This window comes from Polypterus senegalus, chromosome 11 (genome assembly GCF_016835505.1).
Source record: "Polypterus senegalus isolate Bchr_013 chromosome 11, ASM1683550v1, whole genome shotgun sequence".
Lineage (NCBI taxonomy): Eukaryota > Metazoa > Chordata > Cladistia > Polypteriformes > Polypteridae > Polypterus > Polypterus senegalus.
In genome coordinates, this window is record NC_053164.1 from 75,037,105 (window position 1) to 75,064,624 (window position 27,520).

Consider the following 27,520-nt stretch of genomic DNA (forward strand, 5'->3'; position numbering starts at 1 on the left):
CGCCACCGTGCTGCCCCTTCAGCTAACTAAATCACCTAAATACAAACATTGGTGTTATGAAAAAATATTTTTTTTTTTTAATAAATTGTTCCCGTGAAAGAAAGTTTACTCTTTGAAAAATAAAAACCACGACTTTCTTGAGGTTAAAAACCATGTCTTTCTTGATACTTTAGTTTATAATTTAAAAACAGAACAAGAATCTGTAAATCTAACAACGTCTCATTAAAGTTCGATATGTAGGTTTTAAAATAAGTCCAATTTAAAGCATATCAAAAAACATAATATAAAAACACATAAAATCGTTGCACTTTTACGCTTAGAATTTCATATATATATATATATATATATATATATATATATATATATATATATATATATATAGAGAGAGAGAGAGTAGATTAGCTTCTATCAGGTACTGTCTGTTGGACTTTGTTTTTCCATATTCTGTACATCTTCTGTTCTTTCACTCGAATATTTGTGAAGCACTCTTTGCATGTAGAAGGTCACTCCATAATTAAATATAACAAAACTATTGTTAAATTGGCCCTGTGGTGGACTCGGAGCCCTTTACAGGGCTGCTTCCTGACTTGCACCCAGTGCTGCCAGTATAGGCCCAGGTCCACAAAACCCTGAACTGGATTTAAGCATTTTTAAAGCCTGTTTATAGTGTGCACGTTCACATACTGTAGCTGTTATTTTTTTGTGTGATGTAAATTTCATCAGCAGTTGTGTTGTGCAGACATACGTATACACCTCTAGATTTTTGTGTGCGCTCGGCTCTGTGCTTGCACCAGACAACACAACATGAACATGTTCAAGAAGAAGCTGCATACACACGAATGCTTAACAGAGCAGGGTGTGCATCCTCTGTCCACGTCTCCAGCTGTTTGTGTCCATTCAGTTTTTGAATTTTCATGAAGTTATGATTTAATTTTTCTTGCCTGCTTGATTGAGTTTGCCCTGTGAGACATTGAGAAAAGCACAAGATTGTGCATTCTCCCCTCTGTGTCCAGAAACAGCTCTCCATATGAGATAAGCTCTTTGTGAAACCAATTACTGAGTTTTCCATGTTTTGCCAGATTGTAAGCCAACTTCACCCAATAGAAGTTGTGGTAAAGCTGGTGTCCCAGTAATACTGTACTGAAGCAGGTCACACTTGTGCAATTGTTACCATGTGACAGAAGCATAGATTGGCTGAGGGCTCAAGCATTTCTGTTCAAATTCACTAAGCCATGGTTTGCTTTAGTTAGTGGTGGTTTTGTCTCCGTTCCATTTTTACCACCAGTGCCATGCTGTCTTGTCTCTGAGGTTTTTGTCAGGCGAGCTCAGACCTCAGCCCCCCGCCTCTAAACTTGATGGAATCCAGAAATGACTGAAGACACACATCAGACCATCCAGTTGCTCAAAGGCTCCGGTTTCAGCTTCAGCTTTCAGATGAGAGCAAATTGCGCCTGACTAAACTGGCGGGGTGCTTTCATCACCGGTATGAACACTCCATCATGAAATAAGTGGTTAGATTTGTCTGATGAGGGACTACAATAGTACAGACTATCTTATGAAATAGGATCCCCTTGTGAAAGCACAACTAAAACGGTCCCACCCAGGCAATTTTGAAGCAATCATGCTAATCAGTTTATTTTTTATTTTCTCTTGGCTTCATATGTCAGTTGGTTGGACGGATGGCTTGACTTTTGATGTCTTCCTTGCTCTTTTATGCCGTGGCTGAAGTTGTGAAGTGGCACCATCTGCTGGAAATTCTATGCCACAGGGGCCATTTGATCTGGATCAGACAGTAAGCCAGAGAGAGGGGTTGCATGACAATGGAATTTTAAACTGCCTTTTCCCTTCTCACAGTGCTGTTTTAATACGAGTTGTAGCTCAACATTTAATGAGTAGCATGACGAAGGAAAACAATTAGAAACAAGAAGTAAGTAATCCTGACAGTGCGTTCAGTTGATGCCTGTCACATTGCCTCAAGCTTTAATTTTGGCTGAATCCCATGAGGACTCAATGACCCTCATTATTCTAAGTAATTTCAATTTACTTAATAACTGACTACCATGACCTGTTTGAACGGCAGGCCAGTTGGGTAAATGTGGATGAGAAACTTTGATGCTCAATAAATTCTCCATCCATTTTTGTCCCATTATCCATCTCTCCATCTTCTAAACCTTCTTTATCCTGAGATGGTTACATAGAAACAGCAGAAAGAGATGGAGATTGCAGATACATTGATACTGATAGCATTCCTATTTCTGTATATTTTATATAATAGGGTTGGCACTAGTCAGTCACAGGATGGCACTTCAGCAATTATTTCACAGCAAATACTGTATATGCTCACGTATAAGTCGGGTCTTGAAACCCGAAAAATCGATCATAAAATCAGACCCCGACTTATACGCCCATTCAAAAATGCGACACTTAATTTTTATTTTTTTAACATCTTCCTGACTCCTCCGATCTCGCATCAGTTTCTCAGACACATCGAATTTTGTTGCAGCAGCGAAGTTACCAATTTCTTTCGCTACTTCAACGACATTTAATTTAAAACCAGCTTCATATTTTCTTCTGATCGAATGCTCCATCATAGATAAGGGATGCTCTTACAATAAAGGTGTATGAGGGTGTGAGATACAAAAAACACAAATCAACGCGAACATTGCTTCGGAATAGTTTGGGTATTTCCGTGTGGTCACGTAGGCAGAATAGAGAGCGCGGGCGAGAGAGAGAGGGGTTAGGAACACACGCTGTTACAGCACATTGCCACACCCACATAGAAAACAAGGCAGTGTGCTCCGTGGTTACTCTCTCAGGTGGGCGTTAGAATATCATAATCCCTTGTACCAACAGCGTGAGTTTTCTGCATTTGGCTTATATGACCGACATTATAAAATACCAGAAATTATACAGTAAAATCAAATTCTGACTTATCCATGGGAGAACTTATCCACGAGTATATGCGGTAATTACCTTAATCTACATGATCAAATTGTACCTCCCATGTGCATATGGATGAAAAAAATGATAGTGCTTCATGATATTCGTAATACTGATAGCATTCTAACTGATAGCTATATTCGTGGCTAATTTATTGTGTATTCCGTAGTACCAGATTAAAATTTATGCTTCAGCCATCACTGGGACTCAAACTGGACCCCCAATTACAACAGGGTATTTTGCACACTGACACGTGCCTAAACCTGACATTTAAAATCATCAGTAAAACTGAACCCAACACTGTCAGAGGCAATCTGTAACAGGAATAGCTTAACAAAACTCAAATGGACACCTGGGAGAATATGGAAATTCCACAGTGGCTGGGAATGACAGGCAGTAATGCCAGCTATTACACCATAGTCTCCCATCTGTAAATCTGATCTGTTTCGGTGTTTACTTACTTGTAAGGATCCTGGGCTCGAATCACTGTTGATGCATCTCCACATTCTCTTCATATCCATGTGGGTGTCCTGTCAATCCCATGCAGGAAACAACTAGCAACTCTAAATGAAACAGTTTGCAGTATGCCATGAGACAGATTGGCATCCCATTAGATGATAGTTTGTGCCATGCAGCTAATGTTTTTCAGATTAGTTTCAGGACTTTGTGAGACTGTACTTAAATAAGTGGGTTCAAAATATGGAACCATGGATATTTTTTTTTTTTTGGTTAACACTGAATGGCATCATGGTATAACGGGTAGCAATGCCACCTCACAGATCTTTTACCCAGTTTCATTTTTGGATGGAATGTTTCTGCTTGGAGTTTGCATGTTCTCCACGTGTTTTCCTCTGAATGCCCCCCATGCTTTAAAACATTGGTGTGATATAATTGAATTTGGGGTTCTGTGGTTGTGACTATGGAAGGTTTTCATTACCAGTTTTTGCCCTGTGATAAATATGTGAGCTCAGAATGTGGATGAATCAGACTGAATATATATATTAAGAATTTTTAATCCGGGGGAGGTGGGGTTGGTAGTTATACAGTGAAGTATTGCAGCATTCTTTATTGCAATATATCAGTACAAGTAGAACTGGGTATTGGCACTGATGTCCTGATTCGATTTCAATTCACAATGTCCCAATTCGATTTGATTATCGGTTTTATCTTGACTGAATTAGGGTGCGCTGATATATTGGAAGTGCTGGCTTTTTTAGAGATCACTTAACCATGCATAGAGAACATGAATATAATGTGACAAATTTCAGTAACACTTTATTTGAGGAGTGTCTACATAGTGACTTCATAACATATGCATAAGCATGGAATGACATTTAAGAAGAAACACTTGATTAGTAATGAACATTTAATGTTAGTATTTGGAAGATGTGGAACAAAATATCATTGCTCTTTAAAAAAAAAAAAAAACTTTTTCACTGCACTGCACTCATTCAAAATTCACCATAATTTAACTAACATATGTATCTTCACATCAGAGTCCACACATATTATGGGGGGCTTCTTGTTTTAATACAATGTAATGGCATCTGATTTGTAAAACATCTGTATCGTCTTGTGAATATTATTATTATAAAATAATCAAGTATTACTTCTTAAATAATAAGTATGTTATTCAATAACCTATTCATGTGTCATGAATCCCCATGTAGACACCGTTCAACTAATCTGTTAGCCAAATTTATTCCTGTATTGGACATTTAAAATAATCTTGAATTAGTCGAAATTTAAAGATACAGAGGGAAGACTTGAGTCTTTGTGTAATTCTACAACATACACGTATCTTCAGTTGTTCACGTGTAACAGTCACGTTAATCGGTTTTCGAAAGTTATGTCTACACTTTCCCCTCAGACAAAAGGAAGCGTTATAAAATGAGGATCTGGAGCTAATACTTGTTGACAGTAGCGTTGGATGAATGGAACAGAGAAGTAAAAGAACCGGTCCTCATGACAGAGATTGCCACTAATATGATCCGTACGGTGTAGCTTATGGAGATACTCCTCACCGGCTTCTTTGTGCACATGCTCACCTTGGTATCGCAGGCTGCTCTGAAATTTCCAACAATTGGCCGCTTGCTTGGCCAGGTGAGGTGCATCGAGAAGCAATGTTTTAATGGACCTTCTAATGCACAAACTTGTGACTGATGCAGTCATGCGATGAAACGTTCTTTGGAAATGCTAGAAAGGTTTTTGGAACAACAACCAGTCATCTGAGTAGCACTGCATACTGTATATACTGCTCTCTGCAGCACATCCTCCACAGATGTCCCATTGTTTGTAATGTAGTGACATTCGATTGTCACGTAGGAATCTGCTGCCCTGGATGGTCAGCTATCACAAGTTAGGGCTGCTCTCTCTGCTGACCTGAGAGGCGTGGCAACGCTTTGCTTAAGATCTTCATAAAGCCAAGGAACAATAACTTTACTCATTTGCTTTTTGGTTGGTATAGCATACCGTAGTTCAAAAACCTGTATCACTTGTGGAAAGCCCTCATTTTCTACAACGGTGTAGGGTCTCATATCTTTACAGATAAAAATTGCTGTACATTCTGTTGTTTTTTGGGTACGAGGTGAATTAAACAGAAGGTTTGAGCTACCCGCCACCTCCAGTGGGCACTGTTTAGGGTCTACTCGTTTGGATGTCAACTGAGATTTTGTTTATTGGTGATGTCAGGATAAGTTATTTCACAAGTTTGTTGTATTGTAACAAATGGTTAACTTCTGAGCTTCACAGCTTAAATATGGCTTTGCTTTTATTCAATTGTTCTTGTTTGAATCCTCAGGAAGTCCACACATCTCATTTAAGTTTCGAAGGCCCCAATTAGATAATAAAGTGCTTTTTCCATAGAAAGCCTTAACAGGTGCATTAGTACCATCTAGTGGATCGGATGCCAAAAACAAAGAAAAGAAAAATCTTCATATAGTAATTGAGCAGGATAGAGATTCACAAGATTGATGTTGAGACATTGAGAATCAATATTGAATTTTTTAAACGAAAAATAACGATTAATCAGAAAATCAATATTTTTACCCAGGCATATATACATCCACCCATCCATTTTCAAACCCGCTGAATCCGAACACAGGGTCCTTTTTTTTTTTTTGTAACGTTCACATATATGTGTATTGGGATATCTGCAGTAATGCTAACATATGTAGTGTGCCATCTGTTAAAATGCATAACAGAATGCATTCCAATAACAACAGAAGTTGGAGCTTGTAGAGATATTTCTGTATCAAATGCTCTGTCCACTAAGTCAGTGTTTCCTTGAAGGGCTAACTATTAAGTCCAAAAAAATAAAATAAAGCTGTTTATTTCTCTTATTTATTTTCCTTACTTAACCTCTACTCTGTAGTCTTTTTCTTTTAACCATCTTAGATCTTTGGTTTTTATATCTTTTGTTTTATATGTCAGTGGACAGACCATCAGGTGCTACACTACTATCGGCAGCAACCATTCAAAGACAGTAGAAGGAATAAACAATAAAATACTGAATAAATGAAAAATGAATCGCCTATATGTTCAGCAATGAATAGTGCACAAAAGGGTAACAGAAATAAGTTACATAGTGAAAAAAGACAGACTTAAGATAATAAAACAGAATTGTGACATTTACGTAACAATTGTCTTTTTTTTTTTTTTTAAATCCTAACAGGAAGAGGCCATTCCTGAACTGGAAATTGATGTGGATGAGCTACTTGACCTGCCAAGTGAAAATGACCGGGCAGCAAGAGTGAAGGTGAGTGGTGGAAATGGCAGAGAATAAAACTTAATGGGCTTTTTACTCCATAAGGAAAAGGGTGTGGGATGATTGCTGTAATTTCTACATTTTTAAATAGTTGATGGGTAGCCTAGTGGTAACCAAACCTACAAGTTTGTTGAGTCTAATAAAATAAATTTCTGACAAGCAACTGATGATTGCCTCTTTTAGCTTTGGTTTCCTTTATTGATGCTGTCTATGTGAAGGATTACAAGCAGTAATAAGATACACAGCGTCAACATTTCCGATGCAGCTTCTCTTTTGTAGTTGTGCTTTGCTCCATTTCCTTGTTTAGTTTTAGTATGTTGTTTTAGATGTCAGCTTTACAGTAAAGACTACAATTACAATTATACAGCATTCTTTTAATTTGAATTATTACATTCCTTATTTTAACTAACCAATATTCCAAATGTAAAATACAATACAACCATGTAATATTAAAGGTGGGCCGTCTGCTGTAGTGGCTCCGGCATTGGGCATAAGGTTTTTCAATTCGTTGCCATAAAGTCACTTAATCTGCCATTGCTCCAACTATTAAAAATGTATCAAATCTATAGTCATATGTCTTGATTTTGTAGAGATGCCTTGGGTAAATAATCCTCACAAGAAGCAAACTCCGCATGATACACAGACAGAGAAAAGCACTTAGCCACAATTCCAGGGGTTCTCAAGTACAGTCTTGTGCTTATGGGTTTTTATTCCACCCATTTGTTAGGCTATTGATCCTTCCTTACTTGTCATTGATCTTATATTATTATGTTATTTTTTGTTCAAGCACAATAATGTGATTTTTGTAAGAAATAGAAATATTTCTATTTTTTGGCCATAGCTTTAATTACTTTTGTTTGGTGTATGGATGTAATACTATGAGAAATACCATGTTTAGTATGTTGTCTGACAATAAAGTTCAAATTCCAATGTTTTAACTCTTTTGCCAATTACTTTCTTGCTCATGTTTTCCTGTGTTGTTTGCTCACTTTTATCCAAATACTGACAATTAGCAATACGGACTGCAGCAACAGGTGCCTGATACTTCACAGACCATTCTTGGTTAGAATCCCACACCCAGCAGTCCCATGTGGAGTTTGCATGTTCTGCCAGAATCTGCATAGGTTTTCTCCCACATCCCCAAAGATGTGCATGTTAGCTTAATTTGCCATTCCAAATTGTCCCAGGGTCAGGTGTGTTGGTGTGTACACTACCGGTCATAATGTTTAGAACACCACCATTTGTTTCCATTTTTTCTTCAGCTTTAATCAGCTGAAATGCAATGAATGACCAAAAATGGTGAAATGGTAAGTGGTAAAATGCAGAGGTTTAAATTTAAAGTTCAGGTTAGCAAAAACAGAAAAAATGGACATTTCAGGATATTACAAATGGGTCTTTTTCAGGGAACAACTAATAGATTACAACCTACAGATGTTCTGCAGCAATTTAAAGTAAATTAAGCCTGGCAAGTTAAAGCAAACAATTTGCACAGGTGTCCTAACTTGTGCTGATTACTTAAAAACCCTCTGTCGGTCTTAAAGAAGAGTTGGAACAGACTGTGTTATTACTTCCTCTGAAGTACTACTTGGACAATATTACACTGTAGAAAGTTGTAAATTCCAGTGGTAATGGCAAGAAAACAATTAACAAATGAAATGAGACAGAACATTATTATTACCCTTAGCCGTATAGGCCTTTCAGTTAGAGAAATTACAAAAAGAATCAGAGTGCCAGTGACTACTGTGCCCTACGCAATCCACGAAGGTAACTGGAAGAAACTCTGATAGAAAGAGATCTGAGGGTCACCAGCATGCATGATAGACGCCTCACAGCACAACAGCTTCAAGCACAGCTTAACAGTGGATGAAAAAAGCAAGTCTCACTTTCTACCATAACAAGGAGAGTTTTGTGCTGCAGGTTTGACAGGGAGACTGGCAGTAAGAAAGCCATTCCTTAAACGACAAAATAGGACCTTGAAATACTGGCTGTGGACCTTTGCAGACTGAAATACAGTCTTATGGACCAATGAATCAAAATTTGAAATCTTTAGTTCAGTACGCAGGGTGTTTGTACACCGTCAAGTTGATGTAAGCATGGTTCCTCAGTGTGCGACACCAACTGTCAAACATGGAGGAGGAAGTGTAATGATCAGGGGTTCTCTTGCTGGAGGTAGAGTTGGTGACTTGCTCAGAGTGAGTGGCATTCTGAATCAGAAAGGTTACCACAGTTTGGCTGTTATATCAATAAAAGGTGGCTATTTTGACGAGTCAAAAAATTTGAATAAAATTTGGTACACTTAATAATAATTCCTTGACTAATGTTTTTATTTTTATATGCCATGATTTCATGATATATTAAAACATTAAACTGTGTACATTTCCTTAAAATCTGAAGAAGCTGAGGTGTTCTAAAACTTTTGACTGGTAGTGTATATGTGAGTGAAGTGTATGGTGGACTGGCTCCCTCTCCAGGGCTGGTCCCTGCCTTGCACCCAATGCTGCCTTGATAGAGTCTGGCTCACTGTGCTCCTCAATTGAACTAACTGCTTCTGAGAAAGTTATGTTCAAAGCATTTATCTTAAGGTAATTTGTATTGATGTCATTGGATGTACTGTACCACTGTGTCAATGGTAAAATTTACTGCAGTACTAGTGACCATTTTTCGTCCCAGGACCATAAATAACTATAAAAGTCAGTCTTAATTACAGTAGTGTACTTTAGCTTGCATCAAGATGTTTACTGCCATACAGAAGTGAGCCTTTTTTTTCATCTGATCTGAAAAGCACCCATAAGGCATTGCTGCTGATCCATTACATTACAAGGAAACACCTGATTTTAAACCAGTTTAAAAGGTGTGCTGAAGGTCATTATCCTTCGGTGCTATCAGTTACGATGACATTATTTCTCTTGTCTTTATTTTCTGTTTAACGTAAACAGGGGTAACAGTGTCAGTGATGTGTCACTTCTCTCCTCCTTTGTATTCTATTTTTGGAGTGTTTATGGCTATGTGGAGTGGAATCCCATTGGGATTTTTGCTTGTCAGATTTTGTGCAGTTGAGAACTTCAAGTTCCGCTTTGCTGTTTCTCAGATAGACATATGTACTGTACAAACATTCCATTGCATGGCTACACCTAAAGTCATCCACAAGATGTTTTTTTTATGGGTCAACAGTTCAAAACTTGCTTACATGAGCAATCGTGAGGCTTGTGTTAGTTGTCTTGGGGGCTTGTTGATGGGGCCACATTTCAGTATTTCTGTGGAAGCATAGCAAGCATATTAGGCCTTAATAGAAGTGATCCACTGATTGGAAGAAAATCAATAAGCATATAAGCTGAGTGGTTGTGATAAGCTTTAAATACAGTGGAGGGCATCTGGGCTCCTTTGACCCAGTAATTAAAAACAACGTGGTGTAGTGCTTAAGGCCTTGGACTTCAAACCCCGAGTGTTCAAATCCCACTTCAGTCACTGCATGACCGGGAGCAGGTCCCTTCACCTGCTTCTGCTCCAGTTGTGGAAAAAAGAAAAGGAAATCTAATTAACTGTTTCTTTCAAATGTTTTAAGTTGCCTTGGATAAGGCATTGCAAAATAATAAATAAGAATAATTTGAGTATTAACAGTAGATACTCTGAATGTTGCTTATTTTATTCTATTAAGCATTAGTGTTAAAAATTATTTTAGACAAGGAAACAAGAAGATATGGCTAGAGTTCCAGTCTATTCAAAATATTTTTGCGTCTTTCAAGATGTCTGTCTCCCCTGTGATTTAATTTTGCAAAGTCCTGCCTCCTAGCATAGCTTGTTCATATGAGCCCTCTGGAAAGTTGAAAATTATTCATTATTCATTTTCTCTGCTTTCTAACACATGCAGCACTTGTGACTTGGTACTTCAATATTATTATTTTTTTCTCTTTTAGGATCTCCTGGTTGACTGTTATAAACCCACGGATGTAAGTTTTTTTTACGATTATTTTATGATTATTTTTATTGTATCTATTATTTTTGGTAATGTTAATATTATAGCTGCGTGAACACAGGGCAGTCCTCACGTCTTGGAGTCCATTTCCACTCTCTGAATGCTTAGGCTGAGTGTCTCTAAGCACACCTTTGGCAGCCTAAAGTGAGGGAAGCCAGCTTTTTTGTTCTTCTCTTTGTAATCACATATCTTTTATTATCCATCATGAGGAATTTCACAAAAAAGGAAGCATAAGAACAACAGGCCTTCATCACAGTGTGTGATTCTAACTTGCGTAACAGTCATTCCAGGGTGATGTTGTCCAGTTGCTTCAAACGAGATTCACTTCCTTCCATTTTCACCTCTCCATTTTTTTCCCTTGTTGTTTTACGCTGTTGTCCTCTGGGTTTCTCCAGTTAAAGCTCCTTTTCAGACTAAACTCCTGGGCCGCTGTTATTAGAGTGTCACCCACCTTTCAACTATAGCGTATGTGGCCATAACTGGGACTTATCCTTATAAAGACCCCAACCAGTACCAAAGTTTCAGATCATTGCACCAGTGAACTCAGAAGCTAAACATTTGGCTTAAATTTAGCTCACCAGCTTCAATTGACCATCTGTCAACTGTTCACAGATCACACTTAGTTTATCTCATACATAGATGTCTCTTTCTTCTTATTTTTTGCGACTAGTTTTTTGTTATTAGAAGTATATTTGAAAAATATGAAGGAACTGGTAGTTCAGTTAAACAGGATCAATATATTAAAAAGACCTCCCAGTCCTATCCATATGAGTCAGAGTGATAATGAAAGGATATAGCATAATGATAATATTTGGGTTTCTGCAGTAGTTGGCAGTAAGATGAAAAGTAATTTGAACAACAGTAAAATAACCGTGGTTGCCAAATAACATCTTCGTCATGTCATTGATGCAGCCTCCTCATTTTTACTCCCTGCAGCACTGCTGTTGCTGAGTGACATTGGTCTTTCATCTGGCTGGTTTTGTGCAGGACAGACTTTGGTGCAGAGTTTGTGGGCATGATTGAAACATTATACTCCACTATTGTGGAAACATTAAGATGTCCCCCTTGGATTTTACTAATGAATCCAAGCAGGGGTGTCTTTTTCCCCCTCTTCTCTGCGTTGGTAGACCACCTGGCAGTTCTACGTACAGCAATGCATCAAAGCTTCTCATATCCCCGTATCAACGCATATTACAAATCCCAGAATCCCTTTCTAATCTGTTGGTAATATTTTCTATCTAAGTGATGCTCCTAAAGATATCTAGCATGTTTTATTTGTTTTGAAATCTTCAAAATCATGTCAGGCTATAAAATGTAACTGGTTGAAATGTTCAGTAGTACTTCTAAATATCTCTGCCCAGCTTGCCACTTTCCCCAAGTACCATCTTTGCTGCTGACAGGTTGAAGTACTGTATATAGGCATTGACTTCTCTATACAGTACAAGAGACCTCCACTACAGATTTCCATTGTGCAGGTGCAGATGTCAGAATGTCAGTCCTATTGTGGTCGGCTATTTCTTTAATTTTTTTAGTACAACTCAGACATTGTCAAGATGCATTTTGTTCCCAGACTCCATTTTATAAGTTTTATGATTCCCCTATCCCCATACTGGACAGAGACTCAGAGGGCAGGAGAATTATGTTGAAATATTCACTTCTAATCTGTGACTGGTGTCTTGCTTCCAGTTTTAGAATTGTATGAGGGGGAGTCAAGCTAAAGTTAGAAAATGGGATTTATTAGAAAATGGAATGAACCTTAACAAAGCTGATAATGTCATTTCTTAAAGTAGTCTCCATCCTTCTCAATGTACTTGTGCCACCTGCCTGGAAGTGCCTGGATTCCAGCAGAAAAAAAGGTTTTGTCTTATCCTTGTAACCACTCATGCACCTGAGTTATTGTCAGACACTGCATGCCAAGGAGCACTACAGTCACTAGTGAAAGTTACGGTGACTTGCTGGAGACCAATGTGAATCCTGCTATTCGATCCAAGTGCCAGAGACTGCTGTCTTAAGGAGCCCTTTTGCTGCAAGACCATGCCTGCTCGCCTGCCCACACACTACTAAGAACACCAAGGCTAACCTAGAGAAACTGAAGTTTGAGGTATTACCACATCCTCCTTATTCGCCAGATTTGACACCGTGTGATTCTCGACTTTTTTGGACCACTAAAAAAAACTTCTGGGTGGTTGTCGATTCAAGACAGATGACGGCGTGAAGAAATCGGTGCACAAGTGGTTGCAAGGACGAGGCAAAACCTTTTATTCTTGGAACCCAGGCACTTCCAGGCAGGAGGCACAAGTGCATTGAGAAGGGTGAATACTACATTGAGAAATGACATTATCAGTTTTGTTAAGATTCATTCCATTTTCTGATAAATCCCATTTTCTAACTTTAGCTTGACTCCCCTTCATATCTCTAGGCCAATGTGAGGCTAAGTGACTCCTTCTGTCTCTCTAACTTGATTTCCTATCAAGTCTGCAGTTGCCCTCCCAAATTAATTAAATCCAACTCTATGTGCCATTATGAATGTTAAGGTCTGAAAGCTTCCCCTAGGGCCCACTATAGCATATGCTATCCAGATCTGGTCCAAAACATAAAGGCAGTTAGTCCCTACCCCGATGATACAAAATACTGTCTGTAATTCAGGTTCTGCGTATATTCCTGGGCTCCGTTATATTCTTAGCCATTTGGCATGTCTTCAGACTGAATAAGGTCCCTCCTTTCATCTCAGGCACTCAGTAACAGTTTGATATCACACATCAAATGCAGCTTAACCAACCTCCCTCTCCTATAAAAATCCGTCTTTGCAAAACAATGCAGCACTTTAATCCCAGGTACAAGCAGCAGAGTTCAAAATGCACAAATTAAGATGCAATTGTTATTTTCCACATTTCGGACTGCTATAGTCCCTGTGCAGACTGTTATTCCTTTCGTCTTGCTTTCCACAACAACAACATTTATTTATATAGCACATTTTCATACAAATAATGTATTTCCGATGCGTATCTGCTTTTGAACTGTCCCACTAGTAGGTATTTCCTAGTCTGTTTTGCTGAGCAGATGAATTTAAATAGGGAACAGAAGAAGAAACATGTGGATGAAAACAAGTCTAGTTCATAGCTGAGAAATCAATTTCAAGTTCAAGTCAAAGTTTATTTTTACCAGGAACAAAAACACTGGCTAAACTCTGTCTTTATACAATATCAGTGTGACCACTAGGGGGAGACCAGAACCCAAACACCAGACACACACAAGTTCAAGATCAATTAGAAATGTGGTTTATTTGGTAAAACCACCTTGTCACAGTAACAAACAACCAATAAAGCACCTGCATCTCTCTTTGTGTCTCCTCTGTAAGCGTCGTCCATCTGCCTTCCAACTCTGACTCCCCAAGTGAGGCAATATGCCTCCTTTTATGGTGGACCCGAGTACACTTTCGGTTTTATGCCATTGCATGCCAAAAGCATTTCAAGGTCGTATAGAAGCTTCCCAAGATAGTGAGGTCTGTTCTTCACAGCACTCATACTTCAATTGTCCCAGGCAACCATACAAGTGTTCAGGGTGAACTGTTCAAAATATCCATTCCCCTTCATCCTTCCATTATCTGGGCATTCCAGCTAGGACAGAAACAGAGGACAATCCCTGCTGGGTTACACCTCCATTCTTGTGCTTCATCCATTACAGCCTGCTGGCCAGGCAGGACATCATCCTCCACCTTAGTCAGGATGCCGATTAGGATGCCGGTCTGGCACTTTCACAGATAAACCAGAAACATCAAAGGCTGACCTTTTAGGCTGTCCGTACAATATGATCATGCATCACACATTTCCATACAAACTCATGGTGACTACTGCACCACAAAATGGTGGCACTCACAAAAATCAAGATGGCATCGGAAAAAAAATGTAGAAATGGATTTAGTGGCCCAAAAACCACACCAATCATAAATTTATTGGCAGAAGCCAATTTCAGTAATGAGGAAAAAATTAAAAAACATAACATAATCACAATATAGTCCTGCTCTTTTCCCATAATTCTTTCTCATAAATTATTACAAGAAATATTCAATTTTTTGCATTAAAAAAACATGTAAAATCAAGTTGACTATATGGCTACATTGCTACAATTCAGCGTGGATGGAAAGAGCCTTAGAATGATCTCCTGCAAAGAGCAGTTTAGATGTTTTTGAGGAACATATTTTCTTTTGTAAAACTACTGGCCGTGGTTTATTGTTGATTCTCATCTTGATGCCTTTCACATTTGTTTCTTGTAATTTGTGCTTGTGTATACCTTTAAATATGGACCATGATATTCTCTTACACAGCCATATCACACCATGTGCTTGTAAACATCATACACATTGAATCTGCCTTGGAATGCATATGTTGTCTTCAGTGATGGACCACCTGTCAGGTCTCCATGCCATTTTACTGTAGTTGTCATAGTCTGTTGGCACCGTCTTATTATTGGTGACTATAGCTGACTAAGGGTAGTTGACATCAGGGAATAAAAACTTTTTGAGACATCAAGAAATTATCCAATTACTTCTTCCACTCCTGGAAACATTTCTTTTGTTTCCATGTCTAGAGACCCCTACATTCCAGGGAGTGCTATCTGGTGATTATGTGGCTGCAAAGCAACGACCACACTGTTACTGTGCAAGAACTTTTTTGACTGACAGCGCAGTGTGTGAAGATGTGTTGTCATGGTTGAATGATCAGTTTTGGGTGCGCTGAACAGTTTTTCCTGATGCTTTCCCATAGACACATCCGCAGTTCAGTGTAATTTTACTGATAAACTGTCTGTTTGTGCGGAGCAAACTGTTTAAGATTAAGTCAGTAAATGTTAAAAAAACGTGATCATCATTGTCTCTTAAAAATTTGCCATGGTGACACATGGTGTTTTCTTTATAGTTTTCTATATAGTTTCTTTATAGTTTTGCACCAGATCAGACCAGGTGTGCACTTTATAAGAAGAAATTTAATTGTGTTTACTTTGTGTTTTTTAATCTTCTTCTCCTCGACATTTTCCCGACAGGAGTTTATTTTCTCACCCCGCCTCAAGAACATAAAAATATCTTTATGGTGGAACTGAACAGTTGGTTTAAAGCATTTCAGCTATTCCTTATTAAATATTCAATAACTTTTATTCATTATTAAAGACCTATTAGAATTACTAAACTATATACTTAGTGATTCTAAAGGAGCATTGATTTAAATTGAGATGGGATTTTCTTCTCAGGAATCGTCTGCCAATATTTAGGGATTGGTGGCGATGGGAGCCGATGGTGCTGTTTCTAGGCCATAACCGTTGAAAAAGTCTCTTGTGTACTGCCACCTTGCTCTGCATGGAGGAGCTTTGGTAATGGAGAAGGTGGATGGATTAGTATTCTGGCAGGAACCATTTAGAGTGTTGAGCATGAGAGGCCCTCTCCAAATTTTCATTGATTGTCCTCCGGTGTAAGGAACACTCATACTTCAATATGTTTTGTAAATTTAACATCAAAGCGTTTTTTGTTGGTTTTTTTTTAGCAAACAATTTGAATAAATTAAAATGTTAATGAAAATGCATTTTCTTTTTGTTAAGTGAGGTTTTCTACACTGGCATAAACGAGAAGCTGACTTTCCAGCGGATACCAAATTAGCTGCTATTGACGCCATTTAATTTGTTCCAGACGTTTGCATTTGAATAACAAAGTCGGTGTAGTGCTAATTGCAGCATTATGTATTCAATTTAAACGGTAAAGAGAGCGAGCAGTGTTTCTAAAGAGGTGGCCAGGTGCTTTTCAGCTTAACAAAAAGCACGGGGCCTTTGAGCTCCTTGTCGCAGTAAAGAGCCCTGTCTTCTCAATGATGACTGGTAATAGTTCCAAATATGCTGACTGTATTTTAATTCTTTGTGCTGCACAAAGATGTCCTCGACTTCCCTTCCAATCTGTACAGACCCCCATACTGCAGGGGTCTCCTTAGTTGTCTTGGCCACACAAAGGATCAGCAGATTATGGGCTCTTTACTGCTGCCAGAACCTAAGGAAATGACCACATTATCTCTGTCTGAATAGAAAACCTTCTTTTAAAACCCCTGACTTACAAACCTATAAATTAACAACCCTCAGGACCATCTGCAGTCACTTAATAACACACTAAACATGCTAGACACCTGACATCTTCTGGCACCACCAGCCTTCTTGATATCCCATTAGACTAATTGATATTCACTTTTAGTACTGTTACCCTGTGGAGTTCTCTCCATGGGTCTGTCTGTGATATTCTGTTGATCACAATATTTCAAGCTTCATCAGAAATCCCGTGTTTCACTGTGCTCCTTCTTTGCTGTATTTGCTGCGTCATTGCTGACTTTTGTATGTTTATTGTCGGATTCTTATGAACTGATTTCTACTTGTTATGAATAAAATCGGTCTTGACACCAAAATATTTGCATTCTTTTTCCCTCATCTCCACATATACTGTATCATTGTAATTTACTAGAGCGCTTATTATAATTACATAGGTGGTCCCTGTCCGACAAAGAAAGCAACATTTTGTTCATGCAAATTATCTACTTGAATTCTTTGCACTTTCTAGTTATGAGGATGTGTAAAAGTGAACACTGTAGCCACCACATTGCAGTTTGTTTTATCTAAAGTATTTAAAGTCATCTGCAACTTTCCACTTTCTGCTGCAAAAAGTAGAACATATTTCTTTTTTCCATTACCACCAGCTAAATGTATGCAGTTCATTTGAACTCTGTGTTTGCGTGAATACAGAAAATCATTAAATGAGGCATTATCAGACGACTGCCTAATCAGATACAGTAAGTCATTCAGATTTGTCACTTGAAATGTTATTCACATTTAGGTAGGAGAGAAACAAAAGTCTTCACTGCCAGCACAATTTTTCTTATCACACCAGCCAATAATCATTGGATCACGACTCTGTTATATCCTCGCTTATCACCCTGACCACACTGTGTATTTAATGATCGTGTGTGTAAACGAGATTCTGTAAATCTCGAATTTTCATGTTGCTTCCCGGAAAAGATTTGGATCTACAAACATCTCTTTCCAAGCAGAGAAACATAATCTCATTTATGATGTGACTGCGGACACGAGTGTAAATCTAATCAATTTCCTAAAGCATATTTATTAAATTGGAAGTTGCGTATATTGAAAAGGATACTTTTGAGATATTATTATCATTGTATGCAGAAAAAGCATTTGATATAGTTAAATGGAACTACCTTTTCACTAAATTGGAGAAATTTGAGTTTGGCCCAAACATTTGTGCATGGATCAAACTACCAATCCAGAAGCTTCAGTTTGTATTAACAACATTAATTCAGACTACTTTAAACTAGAATGTGGTACTAGGCAAGAGTGCCCCTTGTCACCACTGCTTTTTGCTATCACCATTGAGCCACTGGCAGTTCACTGTCGAAATGCTATTGAGATAAAGGGGATTATTAGAGAAGGGCTTGAAGAGAAAATTTCCCTATATGCAGATGATATTATCCTTTATATATCAGACCCACAAAATTCTGTGCCTGCAGTCTTACAGAATTTCAAAGGATCTCTGGTCTCAGAATCAATTTGAATAAAAAGTACACTTTGGCACCATTTGCATCTGACATTTATATTCACGTTTTATATTTTGGATTGCATTTGAATATAATTTAGCCAAATAACATATCAAGTTCAAGTTCAAAGTATATTGTCATGAGCACAGTAAGGAAATACGTTTCCCTGTACAATGAAATTCTTTCTTTGCTATCCACACCAAATGCCAAAACCAACATATAAAGATAAATATAAATAATAAGTAGCAGATAGATAATAAGTAACAGTGCAGGTAGGTGTGTGATGGACAAGTCAAATACAGTTGTGTGAGGTAGATAGAATGAGGTGAACCATGGTTATAAACTCCATTCAGTTATTTAGGAGTCTAATGGCCTTGGGAAAGAAAGAGTTCTTTAGCCTGGAAGTCCTGCATTTCATACTTCTATACCTCCTGCCTGAGGGTAGAAGTATGAACAGTTCATGTTGGGGGTGGAGGGGTCCCTGAGGATCGAGGCAGTTCTCCTTCGGACTCTACAGTTGTAGATGCTCTGCAGAGAGGGCAGTGGAGTCCTGGTGATCTTCTCAGCAGTCTTTACCACTCTTTGCAGGTGTTTGCAGTCCATAGCAGTAGTAGATAGATAGATAGATAGATACTTTATTAATCCCAAGGGGAAATTCACATAATCCAGCAGCAGTATACTGATACAAAGAAACAATATTAAATTAAATAGTAATAAAATGAAAAAATGAAAAATAAAAATAAAAAGCAGACAATAACTGAGTAATGTTAGCATTTACTCCCCCGGGTGGAATTGAAGAGTCGCATAGTGTGGGGGAGGAACGATCTCCTCAGTCTGTCAGTGGAGCAGGACAGTGACAAAAGTCTGTCACTGAAGCTACTCCTCTGCCTGGAGATGACACTGTTCAGTGGATGCAGTGGATTATTCATGATTGACAGGAGTTTGCCTAATGCCCGTCGCTCTGCCACAGATGTTAAACTGTCCAACTTTACTCCTACAATAGAGCCTGCCTTCTTAACAAGTTTGTCCAGGCGTGAGGCGTATTTCATCTTTATGCTGCCACCCCAGCACACCACCGCGTAGAAGAGGGCACTCGCCACAACCGTCTGGTAGAACATCTGCAGCATCTTACTGCAGATGTTGAAGGATGCCAACCTTCTCAGAAAGTATAGTCTGCTCTGACCTTTCTTACATAGAGCATCTGTATTGGCAGTCCAGTCCAATTTGTCATCCAGCTGCACTCCCAGATATTTATAGGTCTGCACCCTCTGCACACAGTCACCTCTGATGATCACAGGGTCCATGAGGGGCCTGGGCCTCCTAAAATCCACCACCAGCTCCTTGGTTTTGCTGGTGTTAAGATGTAAGTGGTTTGAGTCGCACCACTCCTGATGCAGCCCACAATAGCAGTGTCATCAGCGAACTTTTGCACGTGGCAGGACTCCGAGTCATATTGGAAGTCTGATGTATATAGATTGAACAGGACCGGAGAAAGTACAGTCCCCTGCGGCGCTCCTGTATTGCTGAACACAATGTCAGACCTGCAGTTCCCAAGACGCACATATTGAGGTCTGTCTGTAAGAGAGTCCACAATCCATGCCACCAGGTGTGAGTCTACTCCCATCTCAGTATGTATATATGTATTTATAGTATGTAAAGGGTGTCCCAAATTTCACGCAAAAAGTAATTTTGATAGAGAACACAGGTTTTTAATTAAAAATTGTAAATTTTTAATTGATTCATAAAGTATACAGTATATGGTTATGTATGGAATAGTAATTTATATCGAGTAAATGGCTTCCACGGCTTTGCTGGCACATACGCACTCTTTTGTCGAAATTTTCCATGACCGTTTTGCTTAAATGTGGTTGAATTTCGTTGATACAGCTCTCAATTTCCTCCTTCAAGGCGTGGGTGGTCGTGGGCTTGATGGCATAAACCTTAGACTTCAAAAAACCCCAAAGAAAAAAGTCCAACAGCGTTAAATCACATGATCTGGGCGGCCAATTCTGATCACTAAAACGGGAAATTACACGACCAGGAAATGACTCATGCAGTAATTGAATTGTTTCTCAGGCTGTATGGCATGTGGCACCGTCTTGTTGAAACCACATGTCGTCCACATCCATATATTACAATTTAGGCACAAAAAGCTGGATTATCATGTCGTGATAGCGAGCACCATTAACTGTTATTGCCTGACCAGCCGCATTTGCAAAGAAGAATGGTCCGATGATGCCTCCAGCCCAAAATCCGCACCAAACAGTGACACGTTGTGGATGCATTTGTTTCTCAACAATCACTCGTGGATTTTCTGAACCCCAAATGCGCCAATTTTGACGATTAACTAAGCCATCAAGATGAAAATGAGCCTCATCGCTGAAGATGATTTTGTTCGAAAAAGTTGATGAAATTAAATCACTATTCCGACCATATTTTGTACAAAAATTGCGAACTGTAGCTGCCAAACCTTCATTATTTTTAAACTATTGCTCAACAATGAAAACACGTTGTTCTTACGTGTAGCGCTCCATTTTTAATAACCCTGAAATGTGAGCTGTCACGCTGTCTTTTTTTTCATTGGCAACACTTTACCGCACAAATGCCGCCAAATTCAAATCTTGCGTGAATTTTGGGACACCGGATACATATAAACTTGGCTTTAAAATGTTTCTCCAGTATCTTCATCATGCTTAGATAGAAATCTGATTTTACCTTCCTCATGAAAATTTCAAATTAGCTTCTGATTATGTGGTTGTTGTATGCGGATAGAAAACACAGTTACATTTACACTTGTTTTAAATATGGTTGCTATCCATTTGTGACTACTTGCAAAAATGAGATTTGATCACAAGCACGTTTTCCCTTTTTTTATGTTTTATCGGGTGCTGCTTGATTGTGATCTGATCACCAAAAACATACATTAATTCTAGGATTAAAGGGAGTTAATCTATGTGAGGTGTACGTGCACAATTCAGGATAACCATAAAAGTACAGCCAATTAGGCAGGACACACTCGGTCGGAAAAGATTGCAGAGAAGGTGATGGAGGGTAAAGACAACTCCAATTGTAAGTTTCGTGAAGCACATTTTATTTGGCAGCATTATTAGTGAAGTGCTATTAAGAATTAAATTGCTGAGTTGGAAAATACTGCTGCTGCAACTTGTTGCTTCTTGCAGTTGGACTATTGTTGAGGAATATGTTAACTTGCTTAATAATCAGACATGTTCACTCCTTATCTCTGTTTACATTTTCTGTCAAATCTCAGCTAAATGCATTATAGAAAACAGTTCTATAGACTGAACGTTGCTGTTTACACAAGTAGTGAACAGAATAAAAGTGCAATTTCAGTGTTGTAACATTCTGGTTGAACTCCCTGGATTGTTATCCATGCTTCCCAAATGTTTTGCACTGTTTTTTGCAGTCTGTTACTTTTTGTCTAACGTCTAATGTTGTTTTTATTATGTAAAGTCCTATGGTGACCCTGTTTTCTTCTTTGTGAGACTTGCCCGGACAGCACCAGTCGGAAACCACATCTTTATAAAATGCACACGTTTATTTTGCCTCAATAAACTCAGGTTTACAGTCCCAAACACCACACACAATGCACACAGCAAATAATCACCAAAATAAGTCTTCTCTTTCTCAGTCCTTGGTCGCCTGTCTCCTCCTGGGAGCTTCTTCCTGCTCCCACTCCCGACTTAAGCTCATCGACTGTAAGAAGGAGGCCCCTTTTATTCCCGGCCGGATGTGCTCCAGGTGGCTGATGACGTCCTTCCGGCAGCATTTCCTGGTGTGGCAGAAGTGCTGCCCTTTGCACCAGAAGCACTCTAGGCGTCCCTGGCAGGTTCCTCTGCCATCTTGCCAAATGTGGCTGAAGTTACTATTCCCGGGTTCCACTAGGCTTAAGGCGCCCCCTGGCGGTGGCCAAGGGTCCCAACGGGTTAATCGTTTTTCCCCCTCTCTTTTCCTCCTCCTCTCTTAATCCAGGGTGGTTGCCCTCTCGTGGCCCGGAAGCTATACATGTCACTTTCCGGGTCTTACAGGCATCCCGGCCGGGTAAGGACCCATGGCAATCTGTCACACCTTTAATGCTCTTTATTGTGTAAACCTTAACAATATGTCTAAAATCCCATACACTTACTACTCTGTGATCAGTTACTTTAGCACTACCAGAATTCAATGTGGATATTGGCTAACCATACTCTTACAGCCTAAGTAGAAGTGCGTCTTGCATACATAGGTGGCTCTCGACTTAGCCAGTTTTGTTTTGCTACCATGTGGCCTTCAATGCCTTAGTTTTAATTAACTTGATTCAGACACCTTAGTTGTTTCTTTTTCCTTAATTAGGAGCCAAACAACAATGAGACACAAAACAAGCCGCCACATGACCAGCTCATTCACCTGTGCCCAACCACACAATAACTGAAAATAAGGAAAGGTAAAGGCCTCGGTAAGGTTGTCGCAGGTAACCAAAACATTTCACAAAATCCACAGTTTTGGAAATGTTTGCTGTGGCCGAATGAGAACAGCAACAAGCCAAGGAACTGAAGGATTTAATTGACAGCAAGAATTGGCTTCTCACTTAGAAACTGATTGGAGTTTGAGATGGTCATCTGTTGGCTCGTTTGGCATTTCATTTCTCTTTCGCTTCAATTTAATGAAGAAAATAATCAATTTAGAGGACTTAATCCTTAAAAACAGGACTATTAAAATGATGGGGAAAGAAGTGTATTAGGAAAAGGGTTAAAATGAAAACCTGACGCCACTGAAAGCGCTCAGGTACAACATCCTCCAGTTGCTTTTGCTTGGTCAGTTTATAGCCTTCCTGCAGTGGACGGTTGATAGTCTCTTAAGTCCAAACACAGTCACCTTTTAAAAAGCTGGTCTAATGCTCTATCCCCCTTGCTATAAGTTTCACATCTAGAGTCCATCCTAAAGATTCAGGGGGCTTAGTTAGGTAAACATCAAAGAACTGCTGTTCTTATTAAAGAATCCTGAATTTGTCAAACTTGCAAGTAAAGACATGCAAAATATCAGCTTATATGCTAGAAATCACTTCACTACCAATGTCCTGTCTGGAGTGATGCTATTGAGTCTTTTAGCTATGACTTGAGATGTGTGCTATGAAAGCAACCAGTAGTGCTTCAGTCTTGCCTTTGTGCGATTTCTGCATGTTTTGTGTTTGCTAATGAAAGATGGTCTGTATACTTAACCTACGATAGCCCCTAGTCCACTGCAAACCTGTGTGTGAAGAGGCAATAAGTAATAGCTGGATTGATATCATGATTTTGCATTTGGTTATTTTTTTATTTTTTCAATTTAGCATTTCTTTTCTTGTTTTTGATCACTAAAGATATGTTAAACGTAATTAACATTTTTTTTTTTTTAACCATGTGTGGTCATTTTGTGGCTCCGTTTCCATGATGCAGTTGTGCGTGCGGTTTCCTGAAGTTGCTCGTCATAATGATATCATTAACATGACGCTTTATAAACCAACTACCACGTTCAAGTTCAAAGTTTATTTTCATGTGCACAGTAAAGAAACACGTTTCCCTGTGCAATGAAATTCTTTCTTTGCTGTCCACACTAAATGACAAAACCAACATATAAAGATAAACATAAATAATAAGTAGCATGTGGTGAACGAGGTTGAAGTTTGAGGATATTCAAAACGAAAAATTATTTGCATGGTCTCTACTTTGATTTTTGACTTTATAGTTAGTCAGTATGCAAAGTCAAGGAAAATTATGTATTGGGTTCATCGTTTTTTTTTTTTCATAATAATCCCGCTAGTCTGTTGTTTTTTGTTTTCAACTACCAGCCCTTTTTTACTTCCTGCAATGGTCTGCCAATTTCTACCTTATGCCAGGGCAATGGATAAGTTTAACAAAGATGAGTTTATTCTTCGCACTTGGGACCAAACCCAGTTCTCTCCACTGACCAGACTCATAAGTGATCTAACCAAGTGAGCTGCAGAACATTATCGGAAGGGACAGTAAAATGCTGTAGAGTATTTAAGGTCAAGCGTTCTTGCAGGTACCTACACGCTCCATCATGGTGTCATGTTGTGTTCCTGCAGTTGCTAACTTTCTGAATTGTCTTTACCCAACAGGACTTTGTAAAGGAACTTCTGGACCGAATACGAGGGATGCAGAAGCTCAGCACACCCCAAAAGAAATGACCGCAACCGTAGCACCAGCTGTTTCTGCCTTGTGACACAGGCGACGTGCAGACTGTGTTTGTCAGCTTTGGCAACAGTAATGGACTTTTTGGGGCCGGGGGATGGATGGGAGGAGGGAGGAGTAACAGCTTCTTTAAAGGATTTTGTATTTTTTTTAAACTACTTTGAGATGAGTTGTCAAGCGCATGTGGGTTTTTTTTTTTAGTGGGTCTGGGTATCAAATGGTTGTGTGGAATTTTTTTAAAATCCATTTTGTAATTAGATCAATTTTTAAAATCTATATATATTAAAATTGTGTTTTTTTTATATGGACAAAAAATACAAGCACACACACACAGTTCTGTAAAATTAGCCAGCTGTGGTTGGTGGAAATCTTAGTTTATTGATTACGCTGTAAGATGTAAAATATGGTCAATGATGGGAGTCCTAGGCAGCTTTTTAAATGATCTTCCAAGCCTCCATTGCTCACAGTTTATTTGTCCAGTTTGCTGATGGGGATTTCCTTTAGACCACGTGGCATCGTAAAGCTCTGAGCAAGGGTTGCATCCATTTGTAAGAACTCGCTTGTTATGGTTTTGTTTGAGACTGATTTACAAGATTGCAAGATTTTATGATCATTGTCAGGTTGCAAGATTTTATGATCATTGCTAGTGGCTACAAATGTATCAGGTCTGAGATTTAACCAAAGGCTGCCGTGCCACTAGTGGCATGAATATGAATGCCATCCCAGAGTTGAACTGCTTGGCCTGCAACTTCTGAGCTACGATCAGCTGTATGCATCAGTGTCTTTGAGCATAGGAGCTGCTACAGTGTACATTGTAGTTCAAACCTGAAGAAGGGGAAACCGTCTGCCTTGAGGAACCTCTCCAGGGAAATTTTACAAACATTGCCTGTAATATTAGAAGAGGCTTCTGTGGATTCCATTTTGGAGTCGCTGCTTCCTCCTCCTTATTCCAACTGAATATTTTTTTTTTTCCAAGACGGAAAGTGAAAATAGACCTTCAAGAAGGTTTCTCAGTAGATAAACAATCATATGGACTCCCTCAGCACATACCAATTGAGCCTGTAATAAAGTAATCCCCAACGAAGCAGGAGGTATTTGTTGAAATTGAGTTACGGAAAGAGCATAAGGCCATGGTCAGTGCCTGCCTGGGTTTGGGTCTGTGGACATTTATGTTCCTTTTTTCTTCCTTTCCTACTTTTATTCAGCTCTCATGTAGCATCAATAGCAGTTAAATGGAAGTGAAGTACTAGGAGAGATGAGACAAATTTTTGAATGGTGGCACGTATTGCACAGGGAAGCTGCGGTTCATGATCATCCAGCAAGTTTTAAAATAAGCTTAGACCTTATCAGGTTATTCCATGAAGTAGCATGCTTCCATTTCCACTTGTGGAGTCATTTAGTGTTTTTTTGTGTCCAACGTAGCAAAACCGATGCCTTACATTATAGGATAAAACTGAACACCAAAAAACAAGTGGGAGAGAGAAGTTCTTGCACTCAAGTCATTAGTCTTCCCAGTCCCACCCCACCTTCCCCAACCACGGTCAAATCAAGTGACTGCTGGCCAACATGTTCCTGGATGACACAACAAGGTGCTGCGCTTGACATTCAGCTAAGCATAGTGCAAGTCCAGCAGATGAATGTGTTCATCGTCTAAAGCAGGTTGGGAAAAACCAGCTTTTATTATATTTTTTTTTTTCCATTTAACCTCATTCAAGTTATCCAGATTCCTAGCATATACTGTCACTCTATTAAGAAACCATTTTGAAGAAATTAAAAATAACAGGCAGTGACAGCGACTGACCAGATAAGTGGCCATGTCTTAATTTATTATTTTCTCCTCTTGCTTCATAATATTCAGGTGCTATTACAGATGAACTGTGGATACTGTTGGGGGCTGTGAACTGATGCATTTTTCTGTGGCTCGCTGTTTGTAATTTACTGTAAATTGTCAAACTAGTCGGAGGTGAGGAGCTCAAACTAGTATATTTAGCAATATCTTACTGTTTTTTTTTCCAGTTTGTTATACTTTTACCAAATGTTCTTAATAAAGCATTTGAATTTCAGCAAATTGCCTGCTTCCCATCTTTGTGTCTCTTTCAGTTCTTAGTCTTGCTATGTTCTACCCCATTTATTATATAGGGTGGTCCAGATCTAATTATGCAATTTTCATTATGCTATAACTTATTAAGTGTATTACATAGAAAATCACCCGAAAAATCCCAGACCATCGAGAAGTGGTGGTGGATTTTAGGAGGCCCAGGCCCCTCATGGACCCCATGCTCATCAGAGGCTACTGTGTGCAGAGGGTGCAGACCTATAAATACCTGGGAGTGCAGTTGGATGATAAATTGGACTGGACTGCCAATACTGATGCTCTGTGTAAGAAAGGACAGAGCCGACTATACTTCCTTAGAAGGCTGGCGTCTTTCAACATCTGCAATAAGATGCTGCAGATGTTCTATCAGACAGTTGTGGCGAGCGCCCTCTTCTACACGGTGGTTTGCTGGGGAGGCAGAATAAAGAAGAGGGATGCCTCACGCCTGGACAAACTGGTGAGGAAGGCAGGCTCTGTTGTAGGCACGGAACTGGACAGTTTGATATCCGTGGCAGAGCGACAGGCGCTGAGCAGGCTCCTGTCGATCATGGAAAATCCACTGCATCCACTGAACAGGATCATCTCCAGACAGAGGAGTGCCTTTGCTGTCCTGCTCCACTGACAGACTGAGAAGAACGTTCCTCCCCCACACTATTTGACTCTTCAATTCCACCCGGGGGGGTAAACGTTAATATTATACAAAATTATTGTCTGTCTGTTATACCTTCATTGTTATCACTCTTTAATTTAATATTGTTCTTTATCAGTATGCTGTTGCTGCAGTATGTGAATTTCCCCTTGGGATTAATAAAGTATCTATCCTATCTATCTATCTGTGTTCATGAACTGACGACATGAAGAATCGTCTTCGCACCGAACTGGAATCGTCCCCGCATAAATGAAAGTCATCCAGATGATCTGGACCTTCATAATTCGGTCTGGACCACCCTGTAGATGAAGCCTTTGAGATTAGGCCTAGCCACA

The 27,520-nt window shown here is 39.1% G+C and overlaps 1 protein-coding gene across 1 annotated transcript in view; it reads left to right on the plus strand.

Annotated features, from left to right (window-relative positions):
* ppp1r14bb (protein phosphatase 1, regulatory (inhibitor) subunit 14Bb) overlaps positions 1-26,504 on the plus strand; it is a 129,084-nt gene extending 102,580 nt beyond the window's left edge. Inside the window, exons 2-4 of the mRNA XM_039769059.1 lie at positions 6,614-6,697; positions 10,621-10,653; positions 24,369-26,504. Coding sequence (XP_039624993.1) covers positions 6,614-6,697; positions 10,621-10,653; positions 24,369-24,437 — 186 coding nt within the window. The 3' untranslated portion in view covers positions 24,438-26,504. The remainder of the gene's footprint in view (positions 1-6,613; positions 6,698-10,620; positions 10,654-24,368) is intronic.
* The last annotated feature ends 1,016 nt before the right edge of the window (positions 26,505-27,520 follow it).